The sequence below is a fragment of the Salmo trutta genome, chromosome 13 (genome assembly GCF_901001165.1).
Source record: "Salmo trutta chromosome 13, fSalTru1.1, whole genome shotgun sequence".
Lineage (NCBI taxonomy): Eukaryota > Metazoa > Chordata > Actinopteri > Salmoniformes > Salmonidae > Salmo > Salmo trutta.
The window spans coordinates 74,605,129-74,617,642 of NC_042969.1; the positions used below are offsets into that span (position 1 = coordinate 74,605,129).

Genomic DNA, 12,514 nt, shown 5'->3' on the forward strand with positions numbered 1-12,514 from the left:
TGTGGAGCAATGTGTGCAGAGGGTCCCTGGTTCGAGCCCTGGTTCGAGCCCAGGTAGGGGCGAGGAGAGGGACGGAAGCTGTACTGTTACATTGATGCTGTTGACCCGGATCAATGGTTGCTGCGGAAAAGGGGGACGTTAAAGGGGGGTGAGTGTAACCGATGTGAAATGGCTAGCTAATAGCATTTCAATCGGCGACGTCACTCGTTCTGAGCCCTTGAAGTAGTTGTTCCTCTTGCTCTGCAAGGGCCGTGGCTTTTGTGGAGCGATGGGTAACGATGGGAGGCAGTTGTTGATGTGTACAGAGGGTCCCTGGCTCGAGCCCAGGTAGGGGCGAGGAGAGGGACGGAAGCTAAACTGTTACACCTGTATGGTCGGGGATCATCAGGGACATATTGAGAGAGTTGCCATGAGGATGGAGTAGGGTCCTCAAAGTCTGAGGCACAGTTTTTGCAATGCCTATTGAACTGACAGACTAAAATGAGAGGGATTGGATTTGTCAATATTAGTCAATAGGCCAGGGGCATGGAAATCAGGGCCCACTGTGCTGCACTGGTTCCCCTATAATCAGAGATTGATGGTTGGACTCTCAGTACAATCAATGATATTAATCAATCACTTAACTATAGAAGGACAAATAATCCCAACAGTACTACTGTAGACCATAAGGCTTATATTTACACAGCCCTGAAGCGATTTAGTTTTGTATTTACTTTCTACTGTACGTGCTCTGTGTAGAACAGACACTGTTGGGCCCTCTTCCTAAAGACGTGTCTTTTAGGATTCACATAAATAATATGCACATAGGAGACGGCTGGGATATACACAAGTTATATCTAAGCACTTACTGCTCTAAGAAATTCACTTTAACATTGCCTCACAATCAAACATGATTATGGACCTGACCTCTAAAGATGGCCACGCCTGCTTCAATCAACCTGTCAGACTGTCATATAACCGTTAGAAGATGCACTTTCACCCTCTTATTTGACACAAGTAAAGGGTTTATATACTGTATATTGTCTATTATTGTATTCATTAATTATGAATAAAAAAAAAAACGTGGATGTTTTTGAGTTTGTTGAAAATGTCGTTGTTGTTAAGGTACTAAAATGTATTTGCACAGATAAATGTTAGGTATGTGCTGTTTAAAACAGTTCAGTATTAAAGAAAACAGTACAAAGTTTATGTGCAATGATCCTTTCTCTTAAAACTTTGAAATTAGACATGTTGATGATAGGCATGTCAGTAAAGAATACATAAAGGGAAAGTTTAGAATTTACCTACTTCCCCAGAGTCACATAAACTTGTGGATACCATTTTTATGTCTGTGTCCAGTATAAAGGAAGTTAGAGGTAGTTTTGTGAGCCAATGCTAACTAGCGTTAGCACAATGACTGGAGGTCAATGGGTATCTGCTAGCATGCTAACAGATACCCATAGATTTCTAGTCATGACTGGAAGTCTATGGGTATCTGCTAGCACTAGTAGATTTTTTATTTAACTACGCAAGTCAGTTAAGAGCAAATTATTATTTACGATGATGGCCTACTGGGGAACAGTGGGTTAACTGCCTTGTTCAGGGGCAGAACGACAGATTTGTACTTTGTCAGCTCGGGGATTTGATCTAGCAACCTTTCAGTTACTGGCCCAACACTCTAACCACTAGGCTACCTGCCGCCCCTAAATAAAAGGCCTCATTGCCAAAATTCTGAACTATCCTTTTAAGAACTGACTGTTAATTGTTGACGTTTGAGTTATCATGGATGCAATAAGCAATAGAAAAGTCCTTGACTGAAGAGAGCAGTAACCTACTGTCCCACAGACGCCTAGTCTCGGAAATCACAGACTTAGGGCAACAGCACGCTGTAACATTGGTTACATTGTCGGAGGCTAACAGACACCCTCTTGTGGTAAACGCAACATAGACTAGAAAAAAGGGTTTCAAAAGGTTTTTTTGGCAGGACTCATAGGAGAACCATTTTTGGTTCCAGGTAGAACCATATTGGGTTCCATGTAGAACCCTCTGTGGAAATGGATCTACATAGAACTCAAAAGGGTTCTACCTGGAACCAAAAAGGGTTCTCCTATGGGGACAGCCAAATAACTATTTTAAGTTATAGATAGCACATAGAGCATTCTCTGTATCAAAATGCATACTGTCATTTTGACACTGCTGTTTTTGTAAACATTTTTGACATAAAAAAATCCTCTTCAAGCCCTCTCAGTGCCTAGGTGTCTACTCTAAGGACATCTCTAAGTGACCAACGCAATCCATTTAGGACTTGCCATATCCGTGTTCCTGTTGAAACAGAAACGTCTTTTGCAGTTGGAGGAAGGTCATGATTAGGATTACCTGGGTCAACCCCCTCTCTGCCCAAGATGAGAAGAATAGAGCTGCGCGTTCACGGGTCATTACACATGATCTAATATCTTCCACCATCAGGCAATCCACATGGCTTGTAACACCTATGGCTTGAGTAACCTTCTGTTCTGCTTCCAGTATACTTCCCTAAGTGTGGCTTGGGTAGGATGGCAGGTAGACAGATGAGAGAGGCCTTTTCAGATTAGAATATCAGGTATTGGTTTGCTTTGGTTCTGAGGCTGAGCCCATTCCTGACCATGCACCATTCTGTTACCCCAAATTCCATCAAGGAGAGAGAGAGAGGGTGGGTTTTGGTGCACTGCTGGGAGACTCACCTGAGGGCAGGCCTCTTTGGCTGGGGCGTCATGGTGAGCTCTGGCTGTGGGAGGAGGAGGGGAGGAAAGGATAGGTACACCTGCAGGGCACCTCTACCGCCACCTCCTGGTTAACATCAGAGAGAGAGAGAGAGAGAGAGAGAGAGAGAGAGAGAGAGAGAGAGAGAGAGAGAGAGAGAGAGAGAGATGAGCTTCCCTATATCCATTCATTCTCCCCTTCCCTTGTTTTCCTTCCATCTTTCTTATTTTTACCATCATTTTCTCAGGTCAATTGAATTGTCTAGACCTTTATGCATGGATGAAAAGCTGATAGTATATGTGGCCCTGATCCAGAAGTTTGACACCCTTGTTTTACAGGATGTGGTGATAACATCTCAAAAGTTTGGGAATTTGCTAAAGCCCCCTCCCTCTCTTACCAACCAACTATCCTATTCCTCGCTTCACATTTTCTGGTCGATTAAACATCATTTGCGTTCCCATATCCCCACTTGTCAGCGCAAAAATGTTTTCACTCATTTCACTCTTCTAACAAGATCCTCGTGTGTTAAATGATTGAACATATAACCATATATAGCTATCAATACAGCCTATACGTGGCTCTGGTTGAACATAATCACAACGGTTCATCTGGAGGCGAAAGAAACGCACACCTGTTTAGGAGAGGTGCTGGCTAGAGGAGTAGAACACCTGTTTAGGAGAGGTACTGGCTAGAGGAGTAGAACACCTGTTTAGCAGAGGTGCTGGCTAGAGGAGTAGAACACCTGTTTAGGAGAGGTGCTGGATAGAGGAGTAGAACACCTGTTTAGGAGAGGTACTGGCTAGAGGAGTAGAACACCTGTTTAGGAGAGGTACTGGCTAGAGGAGTAGAACACCTGTTTAGGAGAGGTACTGGCTAGAGGAGTAGAACACCTGTTTAGGAGAGGTACTGGCTAGAGGAGTAGAACACCTGTTTAGGAGAGGTGCTGGCTAGAGGAGTAGAACACCTGTTTAGGAGAGGTGCTGGCTAGAGGAGTAGAACACCTGTTTAGGAGAGGTGCTGGCTAGCGGAGTAGAACACCTGTTTAGGAGAGGTACTGGCTAGAGGAGTAGAACACCTGTTTAGGAGAGGTACTGGCTAGAGGAGTAGAACACCTGTTTAGGAGAGGTACTGGCTAGAGGAGTAGAACACCTGTTTAGGAGAGGTACTGGCTAGAGGAGTAGAACACCTGTTTAGGAGAGGTGCTGGCTAGAGGAGTAGAACACCTGTTTAGGAGAGGTGCTGGCTAGCGGAGTAGAACACCTGTTTAGGAGAGGTGCTGGCTAGCGGAGTAGAACACCTGTTTAGGAGAGGTGCTGGCTAGAGGAGTAGAACACCTGTTTAGGAGAGGTGCTGGCTAGAGGAGTAGAACACCTGTTTAGGAGAGGTACTGGCTAGAGGAGTAGAACACCTGTTTAGGAGAGGTACTGGCTAGCGGAGTAGAACACTTGTTTATTAGAGGTGCTGGCTAGAGGAGTAGAACACCTGTTTAGGAGAGGTACTGGCTAGAGGAGTAGAACACCTGTTTAGGAGAGGTACTGGCTAGAGGAGTAGAACACCTGTTTAGGAGAGGTACTGGCTAGAGGAGTAAAACACCTGTTTAGGAGAGGTACTGGATAGAGGAGTAGAACACCTGTTTAGGGGAGGTACTGGATAGAGGAGTAGAACACCTGTTTAGGAGAGGTGCTGGCTAGAGGAGTAGAACACCTGTTTAGGAGAGGTACTGGATAGAGGAGTAAAACACCTGTTTAGGAGAGGTACTGGATAGCGGAGTAGAACACCTGTTTAGGAGAGGTGCTGGCTAGTGGAGTAGAACACCTGTTTAGGAGAGGTACTGGATAGAGGAGTAGAACACCTGTTTAGGAGAGGTACTGGATAGAGGAGTAGAACACCTGTTTAGGAGAGGTACTGGATAGAGGAGTAAAACACCTGTTTAGGAGAGGTACTGGATAGCGGAGTAGAACACCTGTTTAGGAGAGGTGCTGGCTAGAGGAGTAGAACACCTGTTTAGGAGAGGTACTGGCTAGCGGAGTAGAACACCTGTTTAGGAGAGGTACTATTTAGAGGAGTAGAACACCTGTTTAGGAGAGGTACTGGCTAGAGGAGTAGAACACCTGTTTATTAGAGGTACTGGCTAGAGGAGTAGAACACCTGTTTAGGAGAGGTACTGGCTAGAGGAGTAGAACACCTGTTTAGGAGAGGTACTGGCTAGAGGAGTAGAACACCTGTTTAGGAGAGGTACTGGCTAGAGGAGTAGAACACCTGTTTATGAGAGGTACTGGCTAGAGGAGTAGAACACCTGTTTAGGAGAGGTACTGGCTAGAGGAGTAGAACACCTGTTTAGGAGAGGTACTGGCTAGAGGAGTAAAACACCTTTTTAGGAGAGGTACTGGCTAGAGGAGTAGAACACCTGTTTAGGAGAGGTACTGGCTAGAGGAGTAGAACACCTGTTTAGGAGAGGTGCTGGATAGAGGAGTAGAACACCTGTTTAGGAGAGGTACTGGGTAGAGGAGTAGAACACCTGTTTAGGAGAGGTGCTGGCTAGAGGAGTAGAACACCTGCTTAGGAGAGGTGCTGGCTAGCGGAGTAGAACACCTGTTTAGGAGAGGTGCTGGCTAGCGGAGTAGAACACCTGTTTAGGAGAAGTACTGGCTAGAGGAGTAGAACACCTGTTTAGGAGAGGTGCTGGCTAGAGGAGTAGAACACCTGTTTAGGAGAGGTACTGGCTAGAGGAGTAGAACACCTGTTTAGGAGAGGTACTGGATAGAGGAGTAGAACACCTGTTTAGGAGAGGTACTGGCTAGAGGAGTAGAACACATGTTTAGGAGAGGTGCTGTCTAGCGGAGTAGAACACCTGTTTAGGAGAGGTACTGGCTAGAGGAGTAGAACACCTGTTTAGGAGAGGTACTGGCTAGAGGAGTAGAACACCTGTTTAGGAGAGGTACTGGCTAGAGGAGTAGAACACCTGTTTAGGAGAGGTACTGGATAGAGGAGTAGAACACCTGTTTAGGAGAGGTGCTGGCTAGAGGAGTAGAACACCTGTTTAGGAAAGGTGCTGGCTAGAGGAGTAGAACACCTGTTTAGGAGAGGTGCTGGCTAGCGGAGTAGAATATTTGAAAAAGAAAAGGAGAGCCACACACTCTATAAGCTCAGATGCAATAATTTAATAACCCTGATGAAGACAGCTTGTCTTTGGAAACGTTGGTTTTTCGTTTATTAAATCATTGCATCTGAGCTCCTAGAGTGTGCGGCTCTCCTTTTCTTTTTCAAGTGAACATACCCAAATTCCAGCATTTAGCATCAATGCAAACTAATTATGTGATACATCATAATATGGTGTCACTTTATATTTCATATAAACATTTATTTCATGATAAACACTGTAAACCATCTAGAGACATAGTTAGGCATGCTTTTATATAACTTTGCTTTATAACCATCTCGGAGGTCAGTCTTCTAGTTAGCCTATATGCATATCTTATTTCGATATCTTCATTTGATATGCATATCTTAATATTTTTTGGGTGAATTGTTGATCTATAGCCTTAATAAATAAATAAATAATGGACAAATACGTGTTTACAGATTTGCCTCCGACTCTGCATACCTGATGCAACTCATTTACTTCTCATACAGCGACATTTCTGACTTTGAATTTCATCCCCGGTAATGGATTAGTCACGGAGATTCTGTGTTGCTTTCAAGAAGGCCGAGGTATGCATCATCGCTCTCTGTTTTCCTTCGTTCCTGTCACTTTTTTTAGGGTACAATATCCAGTTTCAATAAATTCAATCACCCCCGAAATCGCAACGTTAGTAAATGTAAGACCAATGTTTTGTCAGAATGTCCAAGAGGGATGACACTATTATGTGTAAAGTAAAAAAATCCTATCGTTTCACTAAAATGTGACTTTTTATATTCTTAAACTAAAATATTTATATTTCGGAAAATTGTCACAAATGATCTTTGTGCAGCCAATCAAAGCATTTTATGCACCCAATCATCATCAATGTGATCATTGTATTCTTTATAATATGTTCTCACCAGCAACTTCATATTGGCATGTGCCAATATACATTTTCATCCAATAGAATTGATCTGTAAAAATGGTAGATTAAATACATAGGTTGTTGAGGGAAGTATAAAGCAATACATCAATGGTTATAATATTTTTTTGTCATCAATATTTGACAATTTCCCTTGTTCAAATAGGCTATTTAAATGTGAAGTCAATTGACAAAACTAATATTCATTTTATTGACTTGGTTTCCTCCTCCTAAGGGTTCAGTGAAGGGCAATAATCTGCTCTTTAGCACGTGAAAGGACCCTCGTTTCCCCTGCGTATTTTCTCCCCCGCGCGAAGCTATTGTCCACGCGCGTTCTAACAGATAGACAACATTTTAAGTGTATTTTCAAAGGTACGAAAGAGGCTAATGTTAATTGAGGCCACCGAAAGCCAGTGGGATACATATTTTCTGCGTAAATAAGAGAAGTATGATAGTGCTTACATTCGATCTCCCCGCTGTGCCCTCTTTTCTCCCAGGTGACCTTCCGGGTTGGAGAGGTGGAGGTAAAGACATAACGACTTGGACCATCAGGTGCCTTCCAACCAGTGGCTGTTGTCTTCAGGTATACGTCACGTGGAGCGTGAATTCCTTCAAATACCTTTACAAGGGCACACGTTTCAGAATAACCTTTTCGTCATTAGAAAAAACAAAACAATCCTCAAAACAGTAGTCTAAATGCACATTTCCAAAATCCGGAGAGGGAGTAGCACGTCTTTAACATCAATTTGGTCAAACCTCTTCTGTAGCTGTAATTAGCAAGGATACTGGTAGTAGCAGCAAGCATAGACCTGTTTGTTATTGGTATTATCTAGGCTACATTATGCATATTATAAATATCACGGAGGCCCTAATAACAATGTCAATATTTAAATGTCCATTTAGCCTGTAAATGTACAATATGCCCTCAGGTCCCGCGTCAAAGGTTCACCTCTTGCCACCGTGGGCGAGCTAATCCGGGAACAGCGCACCTTTGCACCTGAATGGGTAACGACCTCTGTGCTTCTGCACCCCACGCGCAAGCACCACTTTATGGAGAACATATAAAACGGGTGATATTTGGGATGACACACAAAGAAAAGAAAACGCTTACAAAACAATAAATTACACGCCTACATTATTCACCAAATAGACGAAGAGGGTATTTATGCTACTTATTGAATTTGAAAATATCAGACAAAAATAAAACAAGGCCATGGGATGAATGTAGGACTAAAAAATGACACGCTTACTGCAACATCATCCAAATACCATAACCATCCAAAAGTGATCGGACCATAAAAACACAAACATTGTAATACGTGTGTGTTACTCTATATGCTCTTGGGACTGAAGAAATGAAACGTAAAAGCAAACATGTCGCTAAGGAAGTAGAGTTGAGCTCCTTCAGATGGACAGTGGAGGGAAGAGGGGTTTTGTCTGAAGGTGGGGAATGAACCTCTGTCCTTTGATTGATAGGGGAGCTCTAAAGAGCATGGTTGCTTTGACTTCTACAATTCCCTGCACTGCAGCCAAACTTTGAGAGAGAGACAGATTTGAATTGAGAGAGAGAGAGAGAGAGAAAGAGAGAGAGAGAGAGAGAGAGAGAGAGAGAGAGAGAGAGAGAGAGAGAGAGAGAGAGAGAGAGAGAGAGAGAGAGAGAGAGAGAGAGAGAGAGAGAGAGAGAGAGAGAGAGAGAGAGAGAGAGAGAGACTGCAATGCCCCTTCCTTGTACGATTGCCTATAGGGACACTAAGTGTCTTTTCAACTAGCAAGGCAACTATAAATAAATGCCCGACAACACAATAGTAACGTCTCTGTCAGCAGAGCAGACGTTCTTTACGGCTCTCCTGGCGTCGTACCCTGCTGGGGCGCGAGTCCCCGTCAGACCGCTCTCCTGTTGGTAGTGCGCAATCTAAAAGCGACAATAAATTCCTCGAGGTGCACTAGCTTTTGCTGCATCTGTCTTATCTTTAGACCATGGAGTGAGAACAAATGGGTGCATGCGCTCTAGGAAAAAAATACCTTAAATTCAACACGGTTGTATGTTGAGTGACTAATCAATACTGCAACATCTAAAACTACACGTATCTGTATAGTTAATCAATACTGCAACATCTAAAACTACACGTATCTGTATAGTTAATCAATACTGCAACATCTAAAACTACACGTATCTGTATAGTTAATCAATACTGCAACATCTAAAACTACACGTATCTGTATAGTTAATCAATACTGCAACATCTAAAACTACACGTATCTGTATAGTTAATCAATACTGCAACATCTAAAACTACACGTATCTGTATAGTTAATCAATACTGCAACATCTAAAACTACACGTATCTGTATAGTTAATCAATACTGCAACATCTAAAACTACACGTATCTGTATAGTTAATCAATACTGCAACATCTAAAACTACACGTATCTGTATAGTTAATCAATACTGCAACATCTAAAACTACACGTATCTGTATAGTTAATCAATACTGCAACATCTAAAACTACACGTATCTGTATAGTTAATCAATACTGCAACATCTAAAACTACATGTATCTGTATAGTTAATCAATATTGCAACATCTAAAACTACAAGTATCTGTATAGTTAATCAATACCGCAACATCTAAAACTACAAGTATCTGTATAGTTAATCAATACTGCAACATCTAAAACTACACGTATCTGTATAGTTAATCAATACTGCAACATCTAAAACTACACGTATCTGTATAGTTAATCAATACTGCAACATCTAAAACTACACGTATCTGTATAGTTAATCAATACTGCAACATCTAAAACTACACGTATCTGTATAGTTAATCAACATCTGTTCGTGAACTTATGATCTGAGGTGACGTCACATCTGTCAATGGGATGATGAAAGACGGTTCCTCAGTTCTTTCCCAAGCAAAGTCTCTGACAACAACTGAAGAAAGTTTCCTGCGCTGTCAGCCAATCATTACGCACGCCCAAGAGCCGGGTCTGCCTCCTCTAAACCAATCATATAGCCTGGATCACTGATGTGAAAGAAGTAAAGCACTAATAAATGTTCCTCTGGGTTTTGACCATCTTCCCTCACTCTGAACGTCTGTCAACAACAACAGCGAGAACAACATCACTTGCATGATTCTTGATGACATCGCAGATTCCACACGTATCCAAGTGCCTCTCGACTGGTAAAACATCAAGGCATAGGCGCACTCTTCAGAAGTCTACCTCCAGTTTTTCCTGGTTTGGTAACTTGGGCTCTTTTTTTCGGGAGTCGGGAGTGTTTTTTCTACCAGGACGCTGGTTCTTGTCTACTCCAGTGGCTACCCTATCAAGGCTAACCTTCCACGAACTGGAATACAGTGCATTTTTACTCATAATTTCCCCCACTGGTCAAGCTCCATCGTCGGCAGCTCCCGGTTCTCTTCTCTGGCGGGAGGTTAGCGGAAGGCGTAGGGTTGTGGAGGTATGACTGCGTTGGCTGGGGCAATACCAAGGATGATGCGCCCCATGCTGGCGCAGAACTACCCCCACAGTGGCTTCCCACTCGAAGGTAAAATCAAAAGTCGAAACAACTTTTTGAGCACTGCTTGTGGGAAGATTTGGGCTTCGATGCGTAATAATTAAAGAGCGATTATTAATATAGGAAACTCTGTGAATTCAATATTGTAGCCTACACCATAAGCCCCCCTCCTAAACAGAAACTTGGTCGTATCCAATTGTAAAAAAATATTTAAGCTTTCGGATTGACACGCAGAATTGAGATGTAACACAATTAAATTGTAATGTTCTTTTCATGTTTCATGTTTCAATGTTCTTTTAATTTCGGTTATCGAATGCAAAGTGGATTGAACTGTTAACCTCGACGTTTTGATCTGGTTTATTTTGTAGTCGTTATTGACATAACTTTTTGTATTTATCTATTTGTTTGTCAACTTTTGAGGATGAAACTATTAATTTAATAATTTCCTAATCTCTGAAAACAACGTTTTTGTTTATTTACAGAATATGTACAGGGTTATATAAGTACACCTCTCTATGTTAAAACTTAACATATCATTACTTAAGGAAACTTTTAAGGCCTTTTATTGTTACCAAACCTTTAAGTTTAAACAACTTTTATTTTTGTATTCGGCTATTATAATAATTGTTTTATTGAACATTATTTGTAGTAGTCTTGTGGTGTTATTCGTAGCCTATGATGGAATCAATCTTAGTTGTTGTGTTGTAGGCCTATAGTTTATAATCATTAAGCAATCTGTAGCCATTTTGTGTTTTCTTTTACGCAGTCTCTACCCCGTTAGGCCAAGGCAGAATGAACCAGCTCGGGGGAGTTTTCATAAATGGCAGACCTTTGCCCAACCATATCCGCCATAAGATCGTCGAAATGGCCCACCATGGCATCAGGCCATGCGTAATCTCCCGTCAGCTCCGCGTCTCTCACGGTTGCGTTTCCAAAATCCTCTGCCGGTACCAGGAGACCGGCTCTATTCGACCCGGGGCCATCGGGGGAAGCAAACCCAAGGTAAGGCAGAGGGAGCACGAGCAGGTGAAAGTGTTCGGTTTTGTATTGTCATGCATTTGGTTCTCCTTATAAAACTGTCTGTCTCAACGTATGAGATGTTGGGTTAAAATGTAACAAGCCACAGGTGGAAAAAGCATGTAAAAGGCGTATATTGTGTTGTTGAGTGTAAGTAGACAGTGTAAGTAGACAGTGTAAGTAGATATGAGCTGTTTATTATGCCTTAATGAATTAACGATGATATGATGTGTCGTTTCCTTAGCAGGGGACGACGCCTGATGTTGAGAAGAGAATAGAAGAGTACAAGCGGGACAACCCGGGTATGTTTAGCTGGGAGATTCGGGATAAATTACTGATGGATGGGATATGTGACCGGAACACCGTTCCATCAGGTAAAAGGAAATATCTGCATTCTGTCATAGTTGCTGCCCATTTAAATGGGTGCAATCTTCACCTGCAGCCGTAGATTGTTCATCATCATCATGGTCATCATCACCATCACCATCATATATCACCGTCTTATTTATCATAATGGGCCTAATGTGTTTTCCATCTCAATAACCACATTTTACCACAAAAAACTGTTTACTCTCTGAAAACAAAAACGTAAACAAGTGCTGGAAATTATATAATTGCCATGTTAAGTTTAAGTTAAGATAAAATCATAAAAAATATTGCAATGCAATTATTGACGCTAAGTCAATATATGTTTCTATTTATTTGATGCTTTGTCACGGTATATTAGAAGGACAAATAAAAGCAAATGAGTGCAGATTGTTGAACTTTTCCAGTTTATTATTTATTAATCAGTGTTCTGTAATTTCTTGTAACACAGTGAGCTCTATCAGTCGCATCATGAGGAGTAAATTCGGAGGGAAGGGAGATGACGATGATGATGAAGATGAAATCGAGAAAAAGGAATTAGAAGAACACGAACGGCGGGCCAAACATAGCATCGAGGGCATCTTAGGAGACCGATGTGAGTGCAGTCATAAATTAATTAATGAATTAATGTTCTCTCTTCTATAGGTAACTTGTGTGAGGCAGTTACTTTTTGCGTAAGGGGGAAGGCCCTTCATATACAGGCCTAAATGCTTCCACTGTGCACTTTAATGTTCTTTGAAACGGTGAGGAAACCTCTCGTTTATTCAAAACTCAACAAAGATGGACAGTTAAAGGTTTTCATCTTGTTTTGTGTACGCTTATTGACTTCCATAAATCATTCTTGATAG

General features: G+C 42.0%; 1 protein-coding gene across 6 annotated transcripts in view; it reads left to right on the forward strand.

Annotated features, from left to right (window-relative positions):
- The first annotated feature begins 7,245 nt into the window (after positions 1-7,245).
- Positions 7,246-12,514, forward strand: part of LOC115206528 (paired box protein Pax-3-like) — a 45,172-nt gene continuing 39,903 nt past the window's right edge. For 2 of the 6 annotated variants that reach the window (XM_029773626.1, XM_029773625.1), the window contains exons 1-4: positions 9,591-10,313; positions 11,050-11,285; positions 11,545-11,602; positions 12,118-12,261. In XM_029773626.1, the coding sequence (XP_029629486.1) occupies positions 10,229-10,313; positions 11,050-11,285; positions 11,545-11,602; positions 12,118-12,261 (523 nt within the window). In that variant the 5' untranslated portion in view covers positions 9,591-10,228. Of the gene's footprint in view, positions 7,345-9,590; positions 10,314-11,049; positions 11,286-11,544; positions 11,675-12,117; positions 12,262-12,514 lie in introns of those variants that run through there. The other 4 variants (XM_029773623.1, XM_029773622.1, XM_029773628.1 and 1 more) reach the window with 3 other exon arrangements.